General features: G+C 46.8%; 1 protein-coding gene across 15 annotated transcripts in view; it reads right to left on the reverse strand.

Moving 5' to 3' along the window:
- Positions 1-22,506, reverse strand: part of AGAP1 (ArfGAP with GTPase domain, ankyrin repeat and PH domain 1) — a 373,475-nt gene that overhangs the window by 291,734 nt on the left and 59,235 nt on the right. For 11 of the 15 annotated variants that reach the window (XM_080600167.1, XM_080600166.1, XM_080600165.1 and 8 more), the window contains one exon: positions 9,267-22,003. The exons of the other annotated variants lie outside the window; for them this stretch is intronic. In XM_080600167.1, coding sequence (XP_080456293.1) covers positions 9,267-10,443 — 1,177 coding nt within the window. In that variant the 5' untranslated portion in view covers positions 10,444-22,003. The remainder of the gene's footprint in view (positions 1-9,266; positions 22,004-22,506) is intronic. 15 annotated transcript variants of the gene reach the window in all.

A 22,506-nucleotide genomic window follows, 5' to 3' on the forward strand; every position in this document is an offset into this window, starting at 1 on the left:
TCATGGAAGTATCATGATGCAGTAGTTTTTAAAAAATCTCACTTGGAAACACACTGAGCTGAGTGACTTCAGCAGAAAAGGGCACTGCTTGGTGTCAGGCTAACCAAGTCTCACAAGGTGTGTCTTGAGCACTGGTACGCGTCTGTATGGCAGCACTCAGCTCGTTTCTCACACGAGGAAACAAGACGAATCCTTCGGCACTCGCTTGCAGCACCGAAGTGCCATCAGAAGTGCAGAGGCACTGGCCTGGCTTCCTGGGATATGGGGCAGGCGAGGGGAAAGAACAGGGGAAGAGCAGAGCAGCTGTGTCCTCCCAGTGCCAGCAGTGGAGCCAGGCAACCCGAAGGCATTACTGGCTATGCACTGACCTGCAGACCTACAGTAGGCTGACAGAAGCTTTTGAGTACTTTTGACTCAATATCTCCAATGCCTGGGGAACTCCTAAATAATTCAAGGCCTGCCTTTGCCTTCAGCAAAGGAGTTTTCCACGAAGACTATTCTCTGTGTACAAAGCATCAGCAGACGTTCAACAGCTGAGGTTCAGTTTTAAGGACATGTACCAGTCACTTGAAGTTACAGAACCAACAGCACATTAGTGCAACTTCTTAAACACAAGAAACACAAAGATTAAGGACTAGCATAGCTATAGGAACAGTTCAAGGAAGGTTACCTATGGAAGAAGACACTCGTACCTCTATTCACTGAACATGGCACAACTGACACCTGCTTACCACATGTTATGAAGCCAAAAGGAGCTGGACAACACAGAAAGCCTGTGACAATGCACAGATGTGCCCACACAAGAAAGAAGCGGCACAGGAACAGCAACAAATACAAGAGGAGCAGTGCAATACAAGCAGCTTTCGAAACAGTCACATCGTGTATTAGTGTATGCTGAATGAAAAGGATTTGGTTGGATTCTGAAGCAGCAGTGACAGATGCCAAATTCACCCCACCTTGCAGAGTTTGGGCTAAGCAACTTAATATCCCCAACTCCTTCCTTTCCCCAAGAAAAAAAATCATCTTGAAAGTCACCTGCGGACATTTACAGGGATTACAATACTGTGCTACAACACCTGTTACATAATAATAGCAGTGACAAAAAAAGCAAATCATGAACAGCTAATAAACTACTTGACAACAGACAAAATCATACGTGTTTTAAAATAAGTGTAATTGCTTAGTTTACCTTAAAATTAATTCTAATCAAAAGGTTAAAGCAGAATGTTTTCTTCAATAGCAAAAGCATTCAGAGATTTTCATTGCCCAGCACCTGGAGTCACAGAAGTCTGAAGCCAGTTCCAGAAACAGGAAGGATAAATCGCTCTCCCTTCTCAGCAAAATGACTCAAGCCAGACAGATGGATCTGTCTCTTACTGAAGCACTGCCACAAGACAGCAAGGCTTGGTTCCTTTTAGGTACCTAATGAAAATCAACACCCCCAGCTCCAAGGAATAAGGAATAAAGGTGGATGTCAGCATGGAAAACCATGGATTGGCTGGACAGAACTTACCTGTACTTCCTATTTTCTACTTAAACAATCCTTGGGGCTTCACACATCAGGGGAGGTTGACAACAGGGCTATCTATATAGAAAGGACTAGAAAGAGAACTAGAAAACAAATATGATATAAACTTTAAGTCAGGAAGTATACCAAATTAACAAAGATGTAGGTCTGCCAAAGAAGAGGGGACAAGAGGATATACACACCAAAATGGATACCAGTGGCAGCCAGTACAGATCTGCCATAGAGGACTGTGAGAAGGAACAGCCTGAGCAAGGAAACCAGCAGTATGTTCCTCAGGATGTCACAGAACAGGTGGTTTTCAAGTCAAGTCAAGCTAGAAGGAAAACCAGATTTCTCTCCAAGTCTTGCACACAATACCCTGAAAGTTGTGAAGAGCACTACATATTTGAGTGTAACAGCTTCAATAATTAAAACTACAGAAGAATTGAACCTTGTATGCTTCACGAGCACAAAGTGAGATTTTTCGCTGCAGAACTTGGAGGTTGAGGCAGAAAAGCTGTTGCCTTGCCAACATAAATATTTCTGTATCACTGAACAGAGGAGCTTCTGAATTAGGATGTTGCATAAGGAACAGTTAGGTCAACATCACAGTTTCCCAGGCAGCCTGTCCGCGATACAAATGCAGTCACAGTCCTGGAAGAGCAGAAGATATTTGGGGCAGTATGTAATTCTGACGCTCATCCCAAAGAAGGCTTCAGCTTTCAAGAACTGCAGGGACAGCATCATCTTTGCAAAAATGCTCCATAAGAGCAGCACTAGAGGTGCTGGGGGCCCCTGTTCTTACAGCAACCCATCTGAGAAAAAGTGCCATTTTATAGTGACAGTAAGCACTAACGCAACTGCACACCAAGACAAGGATGAAACAATATTTGGGTCTTAAGACCCCAAAAATGTATGCACCCACTGCAGGAAGCAGAGCAACCAACAAAGGACTGCATGCAGCTTGCTAGAGGTGTTGCACGTCCTTACAACTACAACTGCACTGAGTGGTTTAGCACCTGCTTTGCAAAACAGTTTTCCCTCGTGTCTTAATCACAGGCACTGCCACTAAGCCACTGTTCACATGGGAATACGCAGGGGAAAAAAATCACGTCATGGTATTACAGAATCTTCTCCTCAAAATACATGCGCATGTATGTATGTACACATTAAGCCCAACACAAGCAAAACAGTGGTTTTGGAAACTGTATTTTCTAGCAAACCAGCCAGAAAAGCCTACTGACAAATACATGCAAACAAATAAATAAAACTTGGACATGCCAGGAGCTGGCAGCAGTCAGCACAATATTTTAGCTCCCCTTCAAGTCTGAGTTGCAAAAACTGGTGTTTAAAATGTCCAGCAAGGAAAGTTCTGTTATGGGACTTTATCTACGAAAGTAAAGCTTACCCCACAGCCATTCAAACTTCACTGTATTTTGGATGCTGCAAAGAACAAGAACCCTTTGCTAACACCAGGAAAGGAATAACTACACAACTCTTTCCAACAATCTTTCAGATTACTTAAGCACCTGCAAGGTTCAAATCAACTTCACCAAGTCCAGGTGCTGAGGACATACTTACCACTTCATCCAAAACCAAAACCTTGTTTGAGCAACTAGAACTGACAGATAAATTTTGACTTCGCAAGTTATTTAACTTATTAGTTTCTTCTATCTATAAGCTAGTGGAAAATAAAGTCACAGGTAAAAGGTCCCAGTTAATTTACAAATAACACCTCCCATATTTGTTAGATACAACCCTGCGTACCATCCAGGTGGAATACTTACAACCAGGAACCACACAAATAACGTACCTACCTCAGAAATGCCAATTACTGTAGCTGGCAGTAGGGCCAAACCCCATGGGAGAGTCCTCATAAAGACTTCTCTATGCTGCCTTTATACTCCTAGAGATTTACCCTGCACTTCAACTTCAGACAGGTGACCTTAGCAGCTTTCTCTGTGCAACCTCCAAGAACAGAAGTCAAAACAAACAATACCCATGAAGACACCATTAAACTTAAGAGAAATCACCCCATGAATATCCCTTCAAATTAGACTGATCAAGACTAGCACAACCGTAACCGGGGCAGAAATCAGCCCTCATGCCCAGCACGCTGCCCCAGGTCCCTCAGCAACCTCCACAGCTGACAGCCCTTGTTGCGCAGCAAGCCAGCCTGAGCTACAGGCCAAGGCTCGCTCGCTTCCTGGTTCCACCGCACTGTAAAAACCTGGAGCTGTAAATGAAGATGAACTCCCAGTGAGAGCCTCGTGCAGGGGTGAGGTTACACAGGGTGCAGGAGGCACGCAGGGCGGCACGGCTGAGGAGTAGCCGTGAGCACCAGAGGCAGCCAGGGCTCAGCCCCGCTTGACTCCTCATCGCCTCGACAAATCACAAGGGCCACTGTTTAAGTTTTATTACCGTATTCTGAGGTTAACAAAAATCATACAAAGCTGTAGTGCACTGTGTGCTTATTGTTTTTATGGTATCTGTTGCCTGTTTTGTTGTAAGAAAACAGTTGGTACTGTTTTGTCAATAACGCAGAAGTATGTCAAACACTGTCATTACAAACCAGCCTGAAACATGAACACCATCAAATGCTCCGTTTCAAAAATTCCATCGAGATAAGAGCTTGATATTGTACGCTTTTCATGAACAGAATAGATTATCGTTTCTCAAGTTCAATATACTGACATTTCTTTTTCCTCAGACAAGAAAAAGCCCATTCTGTTTTTTTTGGCAGAAGCTGCCTTTTGCTGTGTGTTTACTGCAGTTGCCTAGGGGAAATCCTAACACCAATTATCAAAAGCAACACTATTACATTAACAGTCTGCATTAACGACGGCTTTTTTTTTTTTTTTAACCCTGTGTGGCTCGAATGAACACAAATACGCACGCGTTTGAAATAGAGCTGCACTCACTCTCCACTTTCCAAGTATCTATTTCTAAGATTATAACCGTGCCAAACAAAACACTGGCTACATGCTCTTTCAGTACCCTATTTCACAAATCATTTGGTAACCTAATAGCTGTACTTCAGTAATCAGGATTAAACTGCTAATGGTCATCAGCACAGTAGTATTGAGACTAGCTCTGGCTGCAGAGCAGAGCCAAGCCATCACTCACAACTCACGCATCATTCCTCTGCGGTGACCTAAGAAGCTGAGATCTGAACACAACCCTAACGAGCTGAGGTTCTGCGCACACAGCACGGTGCTTTGAAACTGTATTTTGCCAAATGCAGCAGCTGAGAGTTGGTTCAACATCTGGTACAAGTGATTCCATCTTTCTTGTGCAACAGAACTGCTAAATCCAGTAAAACTGCTAATGGCCAAACTAGTGAAGCTGGAAGTTCTCTATAAGCAGTATACACAAGCAACTCCAACCTTTCCTTGGGTCTCAGAAGAGACCACGTACTATTCCACAGGCACAATCCACTTCTGAAAAATCAAATGCTCCTTTATCAACTCCAGACTCACTAGGATTAGTTAACAGCTGTGGGTTAACCTCATCTTTCCTGTCACGCTGAGCAGCCTCAAATTCAGAACCAGTAATTATCAGAAAGGTGCAAGAAGATCACGCTTTGCATGCCCTTTTCTTCGTGCAAATTGTTTTAGTCAGCTCCACATGAGCTTCATTACATCAACACAACGCACTTACCAACACTGGTAAACTAAGCGATAGGCAGATTCCTGGCAAAACACGTATATGCTAATGTAATTTATGGAGTTTAGTTATGAGGGAGTGGAGATGAATGCCTCTACAATGATTTTACATAAGTATTCAGTGATATATCACAAGAAAGTTATCCATTACTGTCATAAGGTGCGTAACTGCCAAGTTAATATAGAGCAACATTAAAATTCTACATTTCTTTTTAATTTTAACAGAGAGACCATGACTGCTAGCATCTGGCATACACTTTAATATTGTGCAAGCATTAATCCATCTCATTCTTTAATTCAGCCAGTGACCTTAATACCACTTCAGTTCTTAATCATCTGGCTGTATCAGTGCAGCTGGCATTCGTTTCGCTTGACACGGGACTGCCCAATAAATAATAATGAAAAACCCTCTTAGTCAATACTCAACAATGCTTAACCCAACTGCAATTCCTTTACCTGCTGGATCTTCTTTTCACAGTGTCTAGACAACACTCATTCGCAGCAACTGAACCAGCCAGAAGACTTTGAGTCCATTAAAGAGCCTCCCCAGTGCTGAAAGAGAGCACGCTCTTATACCAGCACACCACCGAAACCCTCCAAATCCAACATGGCACACCAAAAGGAGCCAATTCCAGCACAGTGGTAGCACATCGCCCAAACTGCAAATGCTCCAAAGCTTAGCCTGCTCATCCATGCGAGTCTACAGGGCTAGGGCCTGCAGCATAACAGTGTAAAAACATATCGGGGTAGCAAGCAAGAGACAACACAGAACTAACAAGGATTCCCAAGTGAAGCCTTGCACAAAGACCGGAGGCCTGCCACAGATCACTTCAGCTTCCTTCTGCTTCCCATGATTACGAACTACAGAGAATTTGAGATAAAAGCTTAAACGTAACTCCTCTAAAATACCACCAAAAATCAAAAGAGCAGTTTATAATTTTATAATCCACTTTTTTTTTTTTGAGTCTACAATCCTGATCCACAAATCTGCTTAATACATCCTCAAGAGGTGTTATTCAAAGTTATCTGAAAACAAACACAACAAGAGAGGACCACTGAGAGGAAACCTGCTGTTCTAAAGCAGCCCCAGTGCTGTCCTCCTCCTCCAGAGCAGCACTGATAATTTCCCAGATTCTGAGAAACAATACTGAAAACTTCAAAGCGAAAAAATGTTTAGATGAGGAACAAAACTTCCCTTGACCAGTTCTTCCAAGTAGTTTTAAGGGGGAGGGAAGGGTGGACGGGTGAATATATATTTCTTCATTCCATCTACAGGTTGAATACCATGACAAAGACCACTAAAATAGGGACTGGTGAACTTCAAAAAAAACCTAATTGATACTTTAGATAGAAAAACACTCCATTAGTAGAATGGCAACATCAATATAGAATTTGTCTACAGTACAATTATTATTTCAAAATGCACAAAAACACTTCCCTCATTTCCATTTCCACCACCTTGAGCAGCATCCTTAACACCAGGTTCCTCAAGAAAGACCAGCCCAAACCTTCACAGCAGCTGGCACGCAGTGCTTCAGCAGCCGCTCGCTGTGCTCCTGCTACAGGGAGGTGTTGGAACCACCTCTGCCAGCCACCCACTACCACCACCCAAAACCTCGGTCAGCTTCATGCCAGCAATGCCATGGCAAATGGGTTTGCAAGAACAAAAAGAAAGCGTTTGATGCCCAAAGACAGTTTACTGACCACATCAGGAATAATTCCCTCCAAATCAACCTTCTCCCACGTCACAGCAACAAGAAGCACACGCAGGATTAACTATTCTTCCCTCTTGCTTTAAAAATTCTGAAACTTCAGCTTGTTCACAATTGCATTACATGACTAAGGTAATTAGGAACAGATTTTCAACGTACATCATACAGGCTGATATTGGGATATCTGGGTGATTATTTCAAGTTGAAAATGTCAAAGGCATGTTTTTACACTCGTACTTTCCCTACAGACCTTAGGCAGGCATTGCACAGAAAGTACAAAGTCAAAGGACTCGTGCACAGCACCAAACATGTTAAATACCAATGTCACATGGGAAGCAAGTTTCAAGTAATAAATTTTTTACAACTAGTTACACAGGAAAAAAAACATTTAAGTAAGGATTTCTCCCATACCTCCATCATTACTCTAAAATCTAGGCACAGGATTATCAAGAGCATACCAGTTTTATTTCAACTAAAAGAAGCCAAATTGTCAACACACAAGTCTTGGCTGAACAGCAGCTCATTCCAATCTTAAAATACTAAAATATATTTGGCACGCTAATCATAACATGTCATGAAACTTTTCCTCTTAAGAAGCAAGAGGGGAAATTAAGGACAAAATTTAAGCTTAAGCTTTCTGGAAGGACACCAATAATCGACAGCCGAAACTTCGCACAGAGGCTCTGCGTACGATTTTGCCTTGAACGGAAGGCGACTCACTGCACTTCTGCAGAAGCTGCGCTTCTCTGGATAAAAAAGGAGAAAGTGGACGAAGATGCTGGACTGACAGGAGACCTGCTAATCCATACCAGAAGCCTGCAACGCAGCTACCAGTGTGTAACTGCACTGCTGTCCCCAGGACACGTGCTTTTTGGAAAACGAGACTGAATGCTTCCTTGGGACAGATAAACCTGATATCAGCACATCCACAAAAGCCTCTCTGGAACATCTTCATGCTGCATATCGGTGGTTACTGATTAACTCAAGTCTTCAGCTTATCCCAGGCTGAAAAGGCTGTGCTCCACATATATACGGTCGTATACCATTAAAACAGAGTAACAGCTTAAGCATATTGGCACAGGACAGGCATAAATAGTCATATGAAGCAACTCTTTGTTGTGGTTACCTCAGGCTTTAACCAAGGTCAGACCACAATTTCCGCCACGATTATTATAAACCCACATAAATGCCTCTACATCAATAAAATATTACAATCCTCAGTTACTAGCTCTAAATATTCGGCTCTGCTCCTTGCACCTCAAACTCGGGGCATTCTCTTAGCACAACTTCTGGCTGGGGGAGCTGCAGCAGGCTGGTGGTGCAGGGAAGATCCCCTGCTATTGCTTCCCCACAACAAACCACCCTGGCTGCTTTCTGCAAAATCCACTGCTGGACCTGCGGTTCAAGGAAAGCTCAAATATTTTTCATTGAGGACTTTGTTTTTACAACGGCAGCAACTTACAGATTAGCACTTAGTGCTCAACAGGTTAGCGTAATTACTAGGCAAACGTTTGATCCCCGATACCTTACAGAGAAGCACAGCTAGGGAGAAAGCACACGCGCCGTCCTATGTCAAAGCCCCGTAACCAGCATTTCTGGTTTGACACGTCCCAGCCAACGCTGCCACGAGCCTCTCAGATCCTCACCGAGCACAGCTATTCAGCTTGACTTCCATCCCGCGGTAAGGTTCATTTTTGAGTTCCTCCTGCATCCTGAGGATTCACGAATCCCGGAATTGCCAACCTGCTTCCACCTAGCATTAGTAGCACTCGGCTAGCTGAAGGTTTGGATTACATGCACCATGTAAGATTGTGCTGCATTGTGTTCTCAAAAAATATCATTCCGCTGAAGTATTTTTGAGACAAAAGTAGTGTAGGACTTAATAATTTACATAATATTTGCCTACTCCTCCAAGGCGAGCAGACATTTCTGACCCCCGTAACCCATCTTTGGGATTGCAGAAGGGGAAAAGCCCGGCGCCGCACAGCACTGGGTCACCCAGTGACCTACATACAGCAGCACAGGAATTCAGCTTCCACTGCACAATTAAACAAGCCATGCTGGTCTCACCCAACTATCCTAGAAGGCACAGTGCATCAACCCAGAGCACATTTTCGTCCACAAAGCACACCTAACTGGCCCTCCTCAGAACTGCTGTGCTATGCACCTGAGCAGAAAACACTACCGAGCACTTCAAATCACAGAGCACTGCGTAGAACAGCGACTGTCAGCTCACGCACCTGCACTCGCAGCACGGCATTTCCCTCTCCTCACACAAAAAGGCCCTTCTACACCCCCCACCACCACTCCAAAGCTCTGCAGCAAACGCTCCCACTCGCATCCCCCACCGCCCAGCCTCCCGGATCAGGCAAGAACAGGCACCTTTGTGGGGGGACCCATCGATGCTCTCGGAGCTGGACTCAATGTCGGCGGTGGCTCTCCTGAGGCTGCTAAAATAAGCCCTGGACCTGGAGAAGCTGCTGCGTGGGGACCGGCCGTGGGGACTACCAAAGAGGGTGGAGGTGCCGTCTTTGCGGGCAAAGATGCCGCTGAAGAAGCGCAGCAGCCGGTGCTCGTGGGCTGCAGGGCTGCTGGTGGGGCCGTCCCGCCCCAGGCGCTCCGAGAGCCGCTGCAGGTCGCTGTTATCCAGTGTGCGGTTCTTGCTCTTGCTCCGCTCCCAGCGCTCCAGCTCGGATAGTGGGTCGGCCTTGCTCAGCACCTCACCCACGTCCAGGGTATTGCGCTTCTCGGTGGCGGGTGGCTCGGCGGGTGGCGAGCCCGGTGCTCCGGCCGCCTGGTTGGGCTGCGGCTCCAGTGGTGCGGGGAGGCATCCCGAGCTGCTGTGCCGCCGCACCCGGCTCAGCGCCCGTGCCCGCAGCAGCTCCGCACCGCTCCAGTGCCTGAAGCTGAAGCTGCGCCGCAGCAGGCCCGGCTGCCGCCCGGGGCTGTGGCCCGGCTCCCCCAGCTGCACAGCCTCACCCCAGCGGCCTGCGGGCGAGCGGTGGGCCTGGAGCCCAGCATCCTCCACGGGAGAAGCAGCCACCGGCTCCGTTGCAGCTCCAGCTTCCTTGCGGCTACAGGTGGCCACCGGCTCCGGGGTGAGGGTGGCATCCTCCAGGGAAGGGCTGCTCCTTGGTCCTGTGGAGGTTTGCTGCCGTGGACACCTGAAGGTCAGCTCGGCAGGGAACGGCTGCCCTGCCCTCCGTGGCACCTTGAGACGGCCCAGCTCCAGCTGCCCGGTGCTGAGGGTCCTGAAGTTGCGGAAGCCGCAGGGGCTGGGCACTCGGTCCTGCTCCTCGCCCTCCTCCTCGCCCTCCTCCTCCTCCACCAGCAGCAGCCCGGCCCTGGTGAGGCTGGAGGAGCCGGGCGCTTGGCCGCAGCCCCACCGCCCGTGCTGGGGCGGCTCGGGGCCGGGCTGCCCGCCGCTCTCCGGCCCCAGCAGCTCCTTCTTCACCATGGTCACGGAGATGCGGTAGACGGTTTTCCTCTGGGGGGTCCCGCGCTGCATCCTCTCGGGGGAGGCGGCGGCCGGCGGCTCGCTGCTGTCCAGAAGGTACATGTCTGCCGCCCTGCCCGCGCCTGCCTTCAGGCAGCAGCCGCCAGCCCGGGCATCCGCGCCACCGCAGACGTGCGCCGGCGGCACCGCGAATCCCAAGGCAGAAGCGCCGACCGCTGGGGAGAACAGACAACGCTAGCGATCAATAAGGAACCGGCCCCCGAAGCCCGCCGTGCCCAGCCCGCCCGGCCCCCTCCCGAGGCCGCGCACCGCCGGCGGGTGCCGGGCCGGCCTCCGGGAGGCCCGGGGAGGCCGCGGAGCGCCCCGGGGCCGCTCGGCTGGGGCAGGGCAGGGACGGGACGGGGCAGGGCTGCGCTGCGCGGCCGCCTCCCCGCCGGGCGGTGCCGGGCTCTGCGCCCTTCGGTCGGCCCCGGCCCCAGCCCCAGCCCCGGCCCCGGCCCCGGCCCGGGAACCGCCGCTCCGGCGGCCGCTCAGCCCCGGCGGCCGGGCTCCGGCAAGAGGCGGGCTGGACTCGGCGCGGAGCGGAGCGGGACGGAGGGAGGCAGGGCAGACGTTGCCCACATGGCTCCCAGAGGGGCTCAGAGCCCAGCCGAGTACGCGCGCCCCGAGATGCTGGCTGCAGAGGGATGGGAGGGCAACACCGCCTTCAGGGAGATGGAGAGCCAAAGTCACCTGGAATTATTGATATTTTTTAAACCTGAATAAATCTCTGAAGCTAATATGCTTTGCAGAAAGCCATGTTACTGGGGGTTTCTATACTATATGGTTAGCCATGGTTACTATATGGTTACTACATGGTTACTATATGGTTAGCAAAGCAGAAAGTTCTGACCTACCACATCCTTCACAACCACAGGTTTGAACAGAAGCAGATGGACAGCAGGGTGACACACATTGTACAGAGCAGGACGACAGGGTAACACTTGCTCCCTCCACACCCAGCTCACCGATCCTCAAGTGGTCCAGAGCAGTCACAACAAAGTCATTGCTGAATCCTGGAAAGGTCTGAGTTGGAAAGGACCCTAAGAGATAGTCCAGTTGCAGCCCTCCTGGTCAGGCACCTCCCACTAGACCAGGCAGCCCAACAACACACGGAGACAATATTGAAAAAAGCATCAGTAAGCTATGATGGCAGACACCAGAAATTCAACACTGAGGAAAAAGGTTTAAAAGCACACACACAGGTATTAGAAGAGTCAAGATTCATAAGCTACATTTAGCTGCTCTGTACAGTGCCTCCGACATTACAGTCACTCCTTGTTTACCACTGCTAGCAATGTTTAAAAGCAGTAAATGTAAAAACAAAGGAAAGCAGCAGTGTACCTCAAACAGAAGTGAACCCCTAGGCTGGCAAGGCAAGCCAGGATGGCTTCAAAATCAGCCAGAAGAAAGTGGAGAAGAAAAAACCACCTTCTTGGGCACAGCCCAGGCAAGTTTGGCAGTTCCAGACTGCAGGAGGCACGAGGGGACGGGAAAGGGCACCAGCACCATGTCCAGGTGGCACCAGGACATTCTCCTCCAGCTCCACCCAACACGTGTGGATGCTGTTGGCTACAACTACCACACAACACTGGTTTATTGACTGCACCGGGGTCCTGCAACACACCCTGGGGAACAGCTCCTAATAGGAACACAGTAAATTTCTGGTTTAAGCCAATTCTCCAGATATGACAGGTGCTATCGTCTCTAACCCAAAATAATTAACATTTATTATTCATCTTTGCTTAGTTCACATTGCTGAATAGACTTGCAGACGTACCTTTTGCAGGTAAAACCAGCTGCACTTAAGAGAAACAGCCTTAAAATCAGCCTGAGCTCACACTTGCCCGGTCTGAAAACAGCCTCCCAATGCTTGCTCACACAGGATTATAGCACATTTTCCCATTTCTCTGACATCCAGAAGGCCATTCCCGACATGTATTTCTAACCTGGAGGTGGGGGAGCCGAATCTGCAACAAAGGCTGGGTCTAATCAGAAACACACAGAAGCCATATTAGAAAAAAAGCACACTCTTTAGGAAACCCAATGGTAAAACCGCTGCCCTTTAGCTACCCGGCGCAGCACGTAAGCCAAGCGCCACGACCCGTGTGGCTCAGGGACAGCTCCACGCCACGTCTTGCAGCACGCCAGCGGCTGGAAGCAGCTCCCTAGCGGAGCAGCAGTGGAGTGGAGCAAACCATTTGTCATCGGCATCGGCCCTGCATGGCGGAGCCCTTCGGGAGCCGCTTACAAGGGCCCAGCAGCCCGCGCGTTCCTCGGGCTCCCCTCTCCTCGCCGCCCTCAGCCCGGTGCCTCCCGATGCCGGGGATGAGATGTGCGGGCTGCCGGCCACGCTGCTCGCTGGGTCTAGCGGCACGCTGGGAAGCTCGCTTTCCCCCCAGCATTAGCATCTATCGTCTGTCCTCTAGAGGCTGTGCTTTGGTCGGGATGCTATTATCGCCTGGATGGTGGGAATAGATCTTAATCATCAGCTCCCGATGCTGTAACAACCCCTCTATGCCTAGTAAATCATACTCAAAGAGATTGCACCGCTATTCAAGCCACGACTCCTCATAAATTATTCACCGCCCCACAACTGCGATCAGACCGCTGCTAACGCGGCCACCTTCGCTGGCGCTCCAGAGACCGCCATGCGGGCGCCTGCAGCTCCGTCACCCCCCGACGAGCAGTTCAGGAGATCTGCCACCCAAGCACCCTGCCGGGTGTCCCACAGGCACGGTGCAGCTCACAGGAGGAGGCTCCGTGCTCCATGCAGGCCCTCGCATTGCCCCGGAGGCTGGTGCCCAGCCCAGCAGCCCACAGGGGTTTTAGCAGCAGCAGCGCATCCCCTCCTGCCCTACTGCTGCCCCGTCACATACCAAGCTCAGATCCCATCCCGTAACAGGAGACATCCCTTGGGCCTGGTGACCAGAGCAGCCAGAAGTGCCTGCAGCCAACCCAAACAAGTCATTTGGCTTCAAGCCTACTCCTTGTGTCCTGAAGGGCTCCCGGCAGCCAGCTCCAGGCACCTCTTCCCCCGGCAGCAGCTGGAAGCGGAGAGCACAAGGCGCACACACTGTGAACTGGGGGCTTCCGAAAGGGAGAGGGTCCACCAGCAGGATCTGATGGCAGACGCATATACACCTCATTTATTCCTCCAAACTCCCAACATCACTAACACCTACGCTGCCTTCTGCCACCTACAAGACATGCTTCCAAAATACCGTGCTGTCTCTCCAAGACATTTACACTGACAGCAATGCTGTATAAGCCTCATTCAACTTGCCCATTAAAGGCCGTTATTTGCCATTTTGCATACTACTGCCAAGGTCAAGTGTACCAACGTGGCCTTTAAGTCTTCATCTGTAACAAAATCAAACCCCAACACATACCACAAGGCAACGTAAAGCTTTCTGGATACATGGGATATGATCTTTTTTCCACGTAGGAAGCTCGCTCATTTCACAAAAAGCAGGAGGAAACCACGCTGCTGCTCACGATGTTCCTGAGTTCAACTTCATGCCACTGCTGACCAAACCACCAGCACACAGTGCTGAACACGAACCACAGCAAAGACAGCTGTGCTGGGAGCAGAGGCATTATTAAGGCAAATTTCCTGCTAGCAGCAAATGCTTCTGACTTGATAAAGCAAAGAATTCTTAAATCATTAGAAGTGATGTAGAATAGGCTTCGCATTTACTCTTTTCCCAGCAACTCTGGGCAAAAAGACTCTTGAGTAATTCCTTGATTCCTTATTCCTTACAGGAACTTCAGTCTGCCAGGAGATTCAACACAACCACCACTCAAACGTAAAAGCCCCAACAAGGAGAAGGTATGTGGCTCATACATCAGTAGCATCTGCTCATTAGAATTTCAGTCCTGAAAACAAGGTGACAGGTTAGCCTGTTGGACTGAAAGCTTTCGGAGTGCACAACTCTTGTGATGCCGTTTTGATTATATGCCCACGCTTCACTTTGTTTTTGATGACTTCCAGTCATTCAAATCTTGGCTGCTCTAAGATGAGCAGATCTATTTTCATGTTTTTGTAGAAGGCAGGTTAAACTCTAGACACATGATATTATTCCAAGTAGGTGCTCCTTTAACAGATTTGTTGTGGAAGACGAAATTAGGTCAGCTGAACAATTCTTACAGTAATTCAGATGTGATTTCACTTTCCTCTTCTAGAAACAGTGTTCTATCCGCTGTTTGCCATTACAGATCAGTGTTCAATGAGGAAACGAGGGAAGGCATCTGGATGAGAACAACATTCTGCTGGAGGGTACCGGCAATACAGAGACCAAACCCAAAGTCTCTCTCAAGCCACGGGGTTATTGCATTAAGCCACTGATCTGTGTTCTTCTGTCACTACGCACTTGTCCATTAAAATAAGCCCGAATCCACTGGAGGCAATTCTTTGCTAAGACAAAGAACAGTGACAACTCACACCACCACAGAGAAGAGAAGCTACCAGCGAGACGTCAGCACTTGCTATCAATAACAATCTTACCGTCAGCACAATGAAATTACATTCCTGTCCTGAGAATACTGGATGCTGATCAGGAAAGGGAAAAAGGGTGATGGGATGTGCAGCTGAAATGCAAGTCAACTATTTGCCTTTGTTACCAGGAGAGAAATAAAATGGTTGCATTTCCGGGACAGGGGAAGTGAGCAGCAGCCCATTCCAAGCGCGGATCATGTCACGCTTTCTGACAGAAGAGTTACAGCCTTCTGCTGCTACAGAGCTTAATGAAACAGCAGAGCTGACAAATAAAAGAGAACACAAATTACACTTTTACATTCATTAATACTTTAAGCTAAGATGCTGCAAACATGCATTTCCCCTGTAGCACACTATAGCACCCGGTACCCATCCTTACAGTTATACCGTTAATCTTCAGAGCCAGATCTGCCAAGTGAACGTGACAATTAAGTTGCTTTATAATTCTATCATCCCTCAAGGCCCTCGGTATGGAATAGCCAATATTAAAGCCCATCCCCATTTTGTACTCAGCTGGTACCAAGGCAGCATTCTGGTGCATGGGAAGTAAAGTGCAAATACATGTCAGCGATCTCCATTAAAGAGGCTGTAGATGAACCAAACTACCTGCACAAAAACAAATTACCGAAGCACTTCGTATTCAAACAGTGTTAAAACTGAGGTAACAGGCAGTAACGCTATGTATCTTCGTGATCATCCTACTGCACTCATCAGAGCTGCTCGAAGTTCTCGCTGCCCCTGCAGAGCCAACACTGAGTTACCTGCAGTTCAGTCTGCTCTCCTGGGGAAGCAACAAGGGTCGCTGCTCTTTGCAACCCTGCAGTCAACCCTCAGGTGATTCCACAACTTGGCTTCACTTTGAAGAGAAAAAAGGGTTAATCTAAGCTGCTGACATATCATCTATCTGTAAGGATAACCTTAGAAATATGAATTCTAGAACTTTAAATTGCTTCCAGGTATGCTGCCAATGTAACCTATATATATAGGATATGCTAACTGCTCACTATCCATTTCACCTCTCAAGACAGACGACCACCAGTGACACTTGGTGAGGCAGGTGCTCACAGAAGGACCAGCGGGTGCAACTTGCAAGGACTGCCCCGTTCACCTGGGTGCCTTCCAGCTACTAGCAGGCGAAGATCACAGAGCTTCCTCTAACAAGCAAGGCAGCTCACCTTCCTACCCGCCTGGCAGTACTTCATCAGGCTGTTAGCAAAGTTCATGTACAGTATCACCTCAAAATCCCATTTAAATGCACCGTCTGTGAATGTAAAAGCCATGCTTGTCTCAATACAAAAAATAAGTTTCAGAAAAACTTTAACTCTCAAAAATGAATATCATCCCCCCCCCCAAAAAAGTAAGTGCTTTCCAACTCATTCATTTCCCTTAATACCCCGGTCATGCACCATAAAGTATTCTGACAGGCAGCATCAACACGCAGTTCCAATCCCTCAAACTCAGGTTTGCAACTTTTGCTTATTACATTGGGTATTTGAATAGCTCATGAAATGGGAAAATTTTCAGATAGCTGCTAACTATATCAAGTGATACTCATTTTTAGGCAGGCCACTTTTCTCCTCAAATCATTTACACTTTGATAGACTGCATTGCAGTGACAAAAAAACCATCAGAACTTAAACTACTTTTGCCTGAAGTTTCATATAACAAGTATTGGAAGCATGTGAATTTTTCCTTAACGGCACAAACCAATTGAGTTCTTAAAGTCAAATTACTATCTGCACGAAGCCTAGATACACTTCTGAAGTGCCATAAATTCAGAGGCTTAAATTTTTATAAAAATGTGCTAACTCCAAAAGCATGAACATAAAAACATCAGTGTAGAAAGAGGGATGTTACAACACCTGCTACAGACACAGCCAAGTACTAACTGAGTGGTGCAAGAGCCAGTGGAAACCCTGCTCCTGATTAGCGAGCAGAATCTTGCTGTTTTAACCAGGTACACAACACATCTCAGCAAAACTAAATGCCACAACACACAGCATATATTTGACCCCAGACTTCTGAGTTGTATGCAAGAAAGTGTAGCAAGCAAAGAACATGAAAATAACGGGGAGTGCAGTCTGGTCCAATATATAACTGGGTAACAAACTCTCCAACAGAGCATTTGTTCTACAGCTCTCATTCCAAATACTACTATTCCATATTCCCAAAGCAAACAGCTCTCAGGTGAGAGGCTTGTGGTGCATCCTTCTACTCAGAAAGAGTGCCGTTTCTGATTCAAACTACAGTCTACTCTAGAACAATATATATATAGTTCTATATACTTTATAGTTTATTTTGTATGATATACATCTGCGTGCTAAGCCTATGACTTGGTATGGAATTACACCAGCATGCCTTCTGATTCAATACAAAAGCAGATGGATGGAAAGGGCTTAGGCCCCTAACCCCCCAGTCACTGTATTTCAATAAGCCACCTGTGTATTACGGAAGGCTTGCAGCAAAAGCCTGCTTAATGCCATTCTGCAACTGAACAAATCGTGACATCTGTAAAAGCTTTTAACATTTGCTGAAACTGTTTAAAGCTTCTGTTTTCAAAAATGTAGTACCATGGTAAAGAAGGTAATGTGTAACCAACTCGAGTAGCAGTGTTTTCAAGCCATCCAAAAGCTAACAAGCCAAGGTTTTGTAACTACAAAGATCACAGTTTGGGTAGGTGCTGAAAGCTACTGACTGACCCGAGGGGCACTGAGGTACCTAAAGCAGAGTGGGAAAACTGAGCATGCAAAATCAGCCAACCCAAACAGATTTAATTCCTACGCAACTTGCTCAAGCCTTTATTTACCCAGCAGCTATACCCAAACACCTAACGCTGTCTTCACAGCTCTGCCACGTTTGCAACTCCAGCCTGGTTCTGCCCTTCATGCGTTATTTTGAAGGACAATTCCCCCCAAACCCAGCCAGCAATTCGATAATAGCCGCTTGTTGACAAGCCAACTAATCGCAGGCCGGAGCTGACTAGTCAAAACTACGGCAGGACACGGGAAGTTTAAAGCAGGACAACAGACAGCGGTGCTTCAGAGCCCGCTGGTGAGCTCCAGCTTGCGTGGATCTGCTTAGCTGTACTCCAACCACCTCCTCCAGCAGAGGGGACACACAGTTCTCCACTGAGATGCAGAATTTTCCATAACCTTTGGAGCGTGCCTACTGCTGAGATGCTGTACTGTGGTACCTAAGCACAGACAGTTGGCAAATCCTCGTTACTCCAAGGGTGTAACAGTGTTAGAAAGCACTCCAGGGAGCTAAATGGGCTCAACCGTTTCCTTCCCGATTTGCAGGGTTGTTAACAGCTGAGAGGTGGCAGGGGTCAGACCAGACACACAGAGACACTCCTACGGAAAAAAAGGAGGAAGAAAAATCACCACTGAAATTTTGTGTTGATGCACAAGTTTACATCAGCTGGAAAATGATGCTGAAGAGCAGCGCTCCACTACTTTCAACAGATTTCTGTATGTTCAGTCTGTCTCTGTGTAATGGACACTACTGAGACACATGATTTAAACCTTAAGAACAGCATATAAGAAAGATATTGTTTTGCAGTAAAAGATAAATATTTCTCTCAATGAAGTAAGATGGTGCACCGATTCCCCCTTAGAGATGAACGTCATTCCACATACTGTTAGGCCACATTGCTGCTAAGAGCCATTAAGATGGACATTGCCCGTTATCCAAATACCTACCAAATTGTTTTAACACAAAGGACTCATCTTTTATCACTTCAGAAGATCTCCCTGAAACAGAAGCCCTTAACCCCAATGCCAGCTGGAAACGCAGCCCTAGCTGTGAGCGTAGTTCTGAAGGGATGAGCTCGTTCCCAAGGGCTCTCACCCTACACGAGGACCACGGCAGCAGGTCACGGTCCCCTTGTCCTCCCTGCCTCTGCTCTTGCCCTCCACCATTAGGCAAATAGTTTCCATGCCATTTCATCAACAGGATAAGAAAATTAACATAATTTTTGTACATACAAAAAAAAGGGGATGGGGGGTTGGAAAATTCACTTCCTCGCTTCTGCTGGTTTAGCTCCCAAGCTAAGCAAGGCCAGCTGCTCAGGAAATACCATTGTAATGAACACATTATTGAACATGGAAGAATCAATCGAGATTTCTGTCAAAACTTTCACATGCTGCAAACAGGCCAGAAATCAAATGGCTCTTCCAAAACAATTCTCAGCCATGTTAAACAACATCATCTTTCAAGAGTCAGGCACATGATTAAATTTTTTTTTCTTTTAAATCACATGCAAAAGAAGTGAATTACAGTAATTTCAATAGGCAGATGTGAGCTACTCCTCACTGTTAACACTTGCCCTAGCCCCTCTGCTTTCTGATATTGCATTTGCTCCAAAGCAACCAAGGAAAAAACTGTAGATAGAAATTAATTCCTTTCAAACAGGAAAGCTTATTCATTTCGTGACTGCTTTCATCTTGTATTCTGTGGTGATAAATTTGTTGACAACACACAAAGTATGAACCATTTTAAAGGATAGCTTAATCCTATCTCATTATGAATACTTTGGAGGTTTCTTATTCAGTTCACAGTAATGAAGAACCCTATGATACCAGAATTCCTACAGCTGCTAGAGACTACCTACTACAACTGTAATTTGGGAAAGTTCTTAAACAGCTCTACTCCTTTTAATCTACAAGTTTTGTAATTCAATGTAATGAACACTTTCATCAGTCCTAAGAAGAAGAATAAAGAAGGTACCGAAGAATAAAGGTACATCTTATAAGCACCTTTAGCTATCTAATTTCAAGGTACAGAGAAGATGAGAACTTGTCTTGGAGGTGCTCGCTGAAATCACAAGGCACAGGAAGCGGTGCAGCTGGTGACAAGTGAAATACCAACTAGATACAAGGGGTGAAAATACAAGGGGAGAAAAGAAACGAGACACTTCCCCATTATGATGGCCACAGACCGCTGCGAGAAGCTGTGAAGCCTCCATGTATGAAGGTGGCCCTGCTTCTCAGGGGGTGAGCACAGAGCTCCAGAGGTCGCTCACAATCTCTCCCGTTTTGTGACCAAAATAACAAGTTTCACACATCCTGCTTTCAGACCCCAACGCATCAGACTGGCTTGCTTATGGTTTTGATTTCCATAATGACGTGCCACTCGGAGGTGAACACCTCCAGCAAGTCTGTTCTCCTGCAAGAGGAAGAGGTGCAATCTAACTGCCTATATAGCTCCTTTTCTAAGTACATCTTTGGGATTGTTATTAACTCCACAGAAAGAGTATCTGCCATCCTCCATGAAGTCCTACAGTCCAGATCTTGCAATGCAAACAAGTATATTGTGTAACTGAACTTCTTGTAGATTACATATTCCTCCATTACCATGCTGAAACAACAGATATGCTGAGCTTTCCATTGTTCATCCAGCTGTGTTGACCACGTTGCAGGATCATCATCTGGGCGTTAGTACTGCAATGTTTTGTTTCACAGTATCTGAAGTTTTTAATGTATTCAGCATCTCCTGTGCAGTTAGTTACTCTACTGTACCTACCGAAGGTGCCACCTCCTTCAAGGACTATACGTCTCCATGGGGAAAAAATAATCAATCTTCCGCATCATGAGAAGATATCAACCCAAAGGGTACAGTTTACTTAACAGAACAGTAGGCTCAACTAGCCACCTTCTTATCCCCCCACCTAGCATCAAGAAGAAAGTTCTATATAAAAATAAACCATCGAGCCTTTTCTGCCCTCTTCTTCTCCATTGCTCCCCAAAACCTTCTGCTTACAGTGTTTTCGACAAGCTGTCACAGTGACTTCGCATTAATATAGGCGTACCCAGCCCTTAAACTCCACTCCACACTGATACCTCATTCATTTGCTCATGAGATGTTAAGCTCAACTAAATCCACAGTAGCATCTGAGTTAAGCCAGGGCTTTTTCTCTTTCATGGAGTGTGTTTAAAAGCACATATCCATTTTATCGTCAAAGAAGCTTAATGAACTAACAGGTACTTTAAGAGCAGCTTATAACAGGATGATCCCTAAACAAAGCAAGATGTCTGAATCCCTTAAAACACATTAAAAGCACAGCCTTTTACATCAGCTACTAAAAAGGCTCAGGAGCAGCAGAGTATCCAACACACCTGCACTAGGAAGTCAAATAACTCTGTCAACACAGGCACTGCTTGGGAAGCTGAGAAAACATTGTGTTATTGTTAGTGCTGTCACGTTTCGGGATCCAGTGTGAATTTCACGTGAGGTCCAGAACACTGCACTGGTGGCAGGAACACTGCTGAGACACTGGCTTGCATATACTCACCAACAGATCATCTCACACACGGAACTGCTGTAAGGTCAGAAAGCCACCCTGGGCTCAGACAAGCACACATGCCAAGACCGTTTATTAAATGCCACTTTAACAAAAAGAATCTTTAGTAGTTGTGACCAGGTAGGGTATGACAACCCAAAGTTATTTTATTTAAAGGTCTTCAAGGTCCTAAGCGATATGGATAACACAAGCGTTACCCAAAGAAACTCTCATTTCTAATGCAGTGCAATAGAGGGTATCTTCACTCAGGGAAGCTTCACCTTTGTCTACAACTGTTTATCAGTAGTACCACTGGGAAGGACTTAGAGATGGCATGGACAGTTCTGCAGCATCACCTTCGAGTATTTCAGCACAAACTTCATCAACTATGTGTTTTCAGACTTGATTCAGGACAGAGATCAGGATTTTTTGTTGCCAGCTAACATGCAGAATACATTTGACAACAACCAGGCCGGCTCAGGCTATGCTTCGGCCAGGTTCTGTTCCACAACAGTTTCGTTACTGCAAGCAAAACACGCGTAGACACTAAAGTCAATCCATTACTTAATTCTCTTCATGCAATCGCAGGTTTTCAAAGTCATCCAGCAAGGTCAAGCCTCCAGGAAGAGTTCAAGTTTGCAACACGTTCCTCATCAGCTCATGGAAAACAGGCCGCAGCTCTGGGTCTGGGGCTTCTGCACAGACACGTTTTGCCTCCTTCCCAGCGCTCATCTTCTGTCAGCCAGCATCCAGGACAGTCACTGCAGTCACTGCTGCACCGGCACACTAAGCATTGGTAATGGAACTGCTCATTTTGGCTGCTGCAGTTACTTTTTCTGATTTCTCTGTAGAAAAAAAAAATACTTTGCACACCATTTTTTCAGCTTGGAAATACTCAACTCATTATTATTTCTATGAAAAGTTGATCTGATTTATTAAATCCGTAATTGCGCCACATAAACCAAAATACAGCTGGAACAGTACTGACACCACTGCCAGTAACTCTGGATGCAGGCCAGGGAGAACATGAAGCAGATAACACAAAACCACTCATGAAAAAACAGTGCCATCTCCACTCTCTGCCTCGTTGTCTTTAAAATATCATTTCCAGGCTTACTTCCTCCATCACAATATGCCATCTGTTATTCCAAGGGGGCACTTGTCCTAAATGAATCTTTGAAAGTTGCAGGGACACTAGTTTAAACAAGGAAACAGCTTGTACTGAGACAGGTTCTAGCTGTCGAGGACATGACCTGACAGAGGATGGAAGCTCATTTTAGCCAAGAATTTCTTTTTCCAGACTGCTAGCGGTTTGCTCTTCAGCACATTTTCTCTGAAAACTCTGTAG

The sequence above is a fragment of the Anser brachyrhynchus genome (genome assembly GCF_964034855.1).
Source record: "Anser brachyrhynchus genome assembly, chromosome: 7".
Taxonomy (NCBI): domain Eukaryota; kingdom Metazoa; phylum Chordata; class Aves; order Anseriformes; family Anatidae; genus Anser; species Anser brachyrhynchus.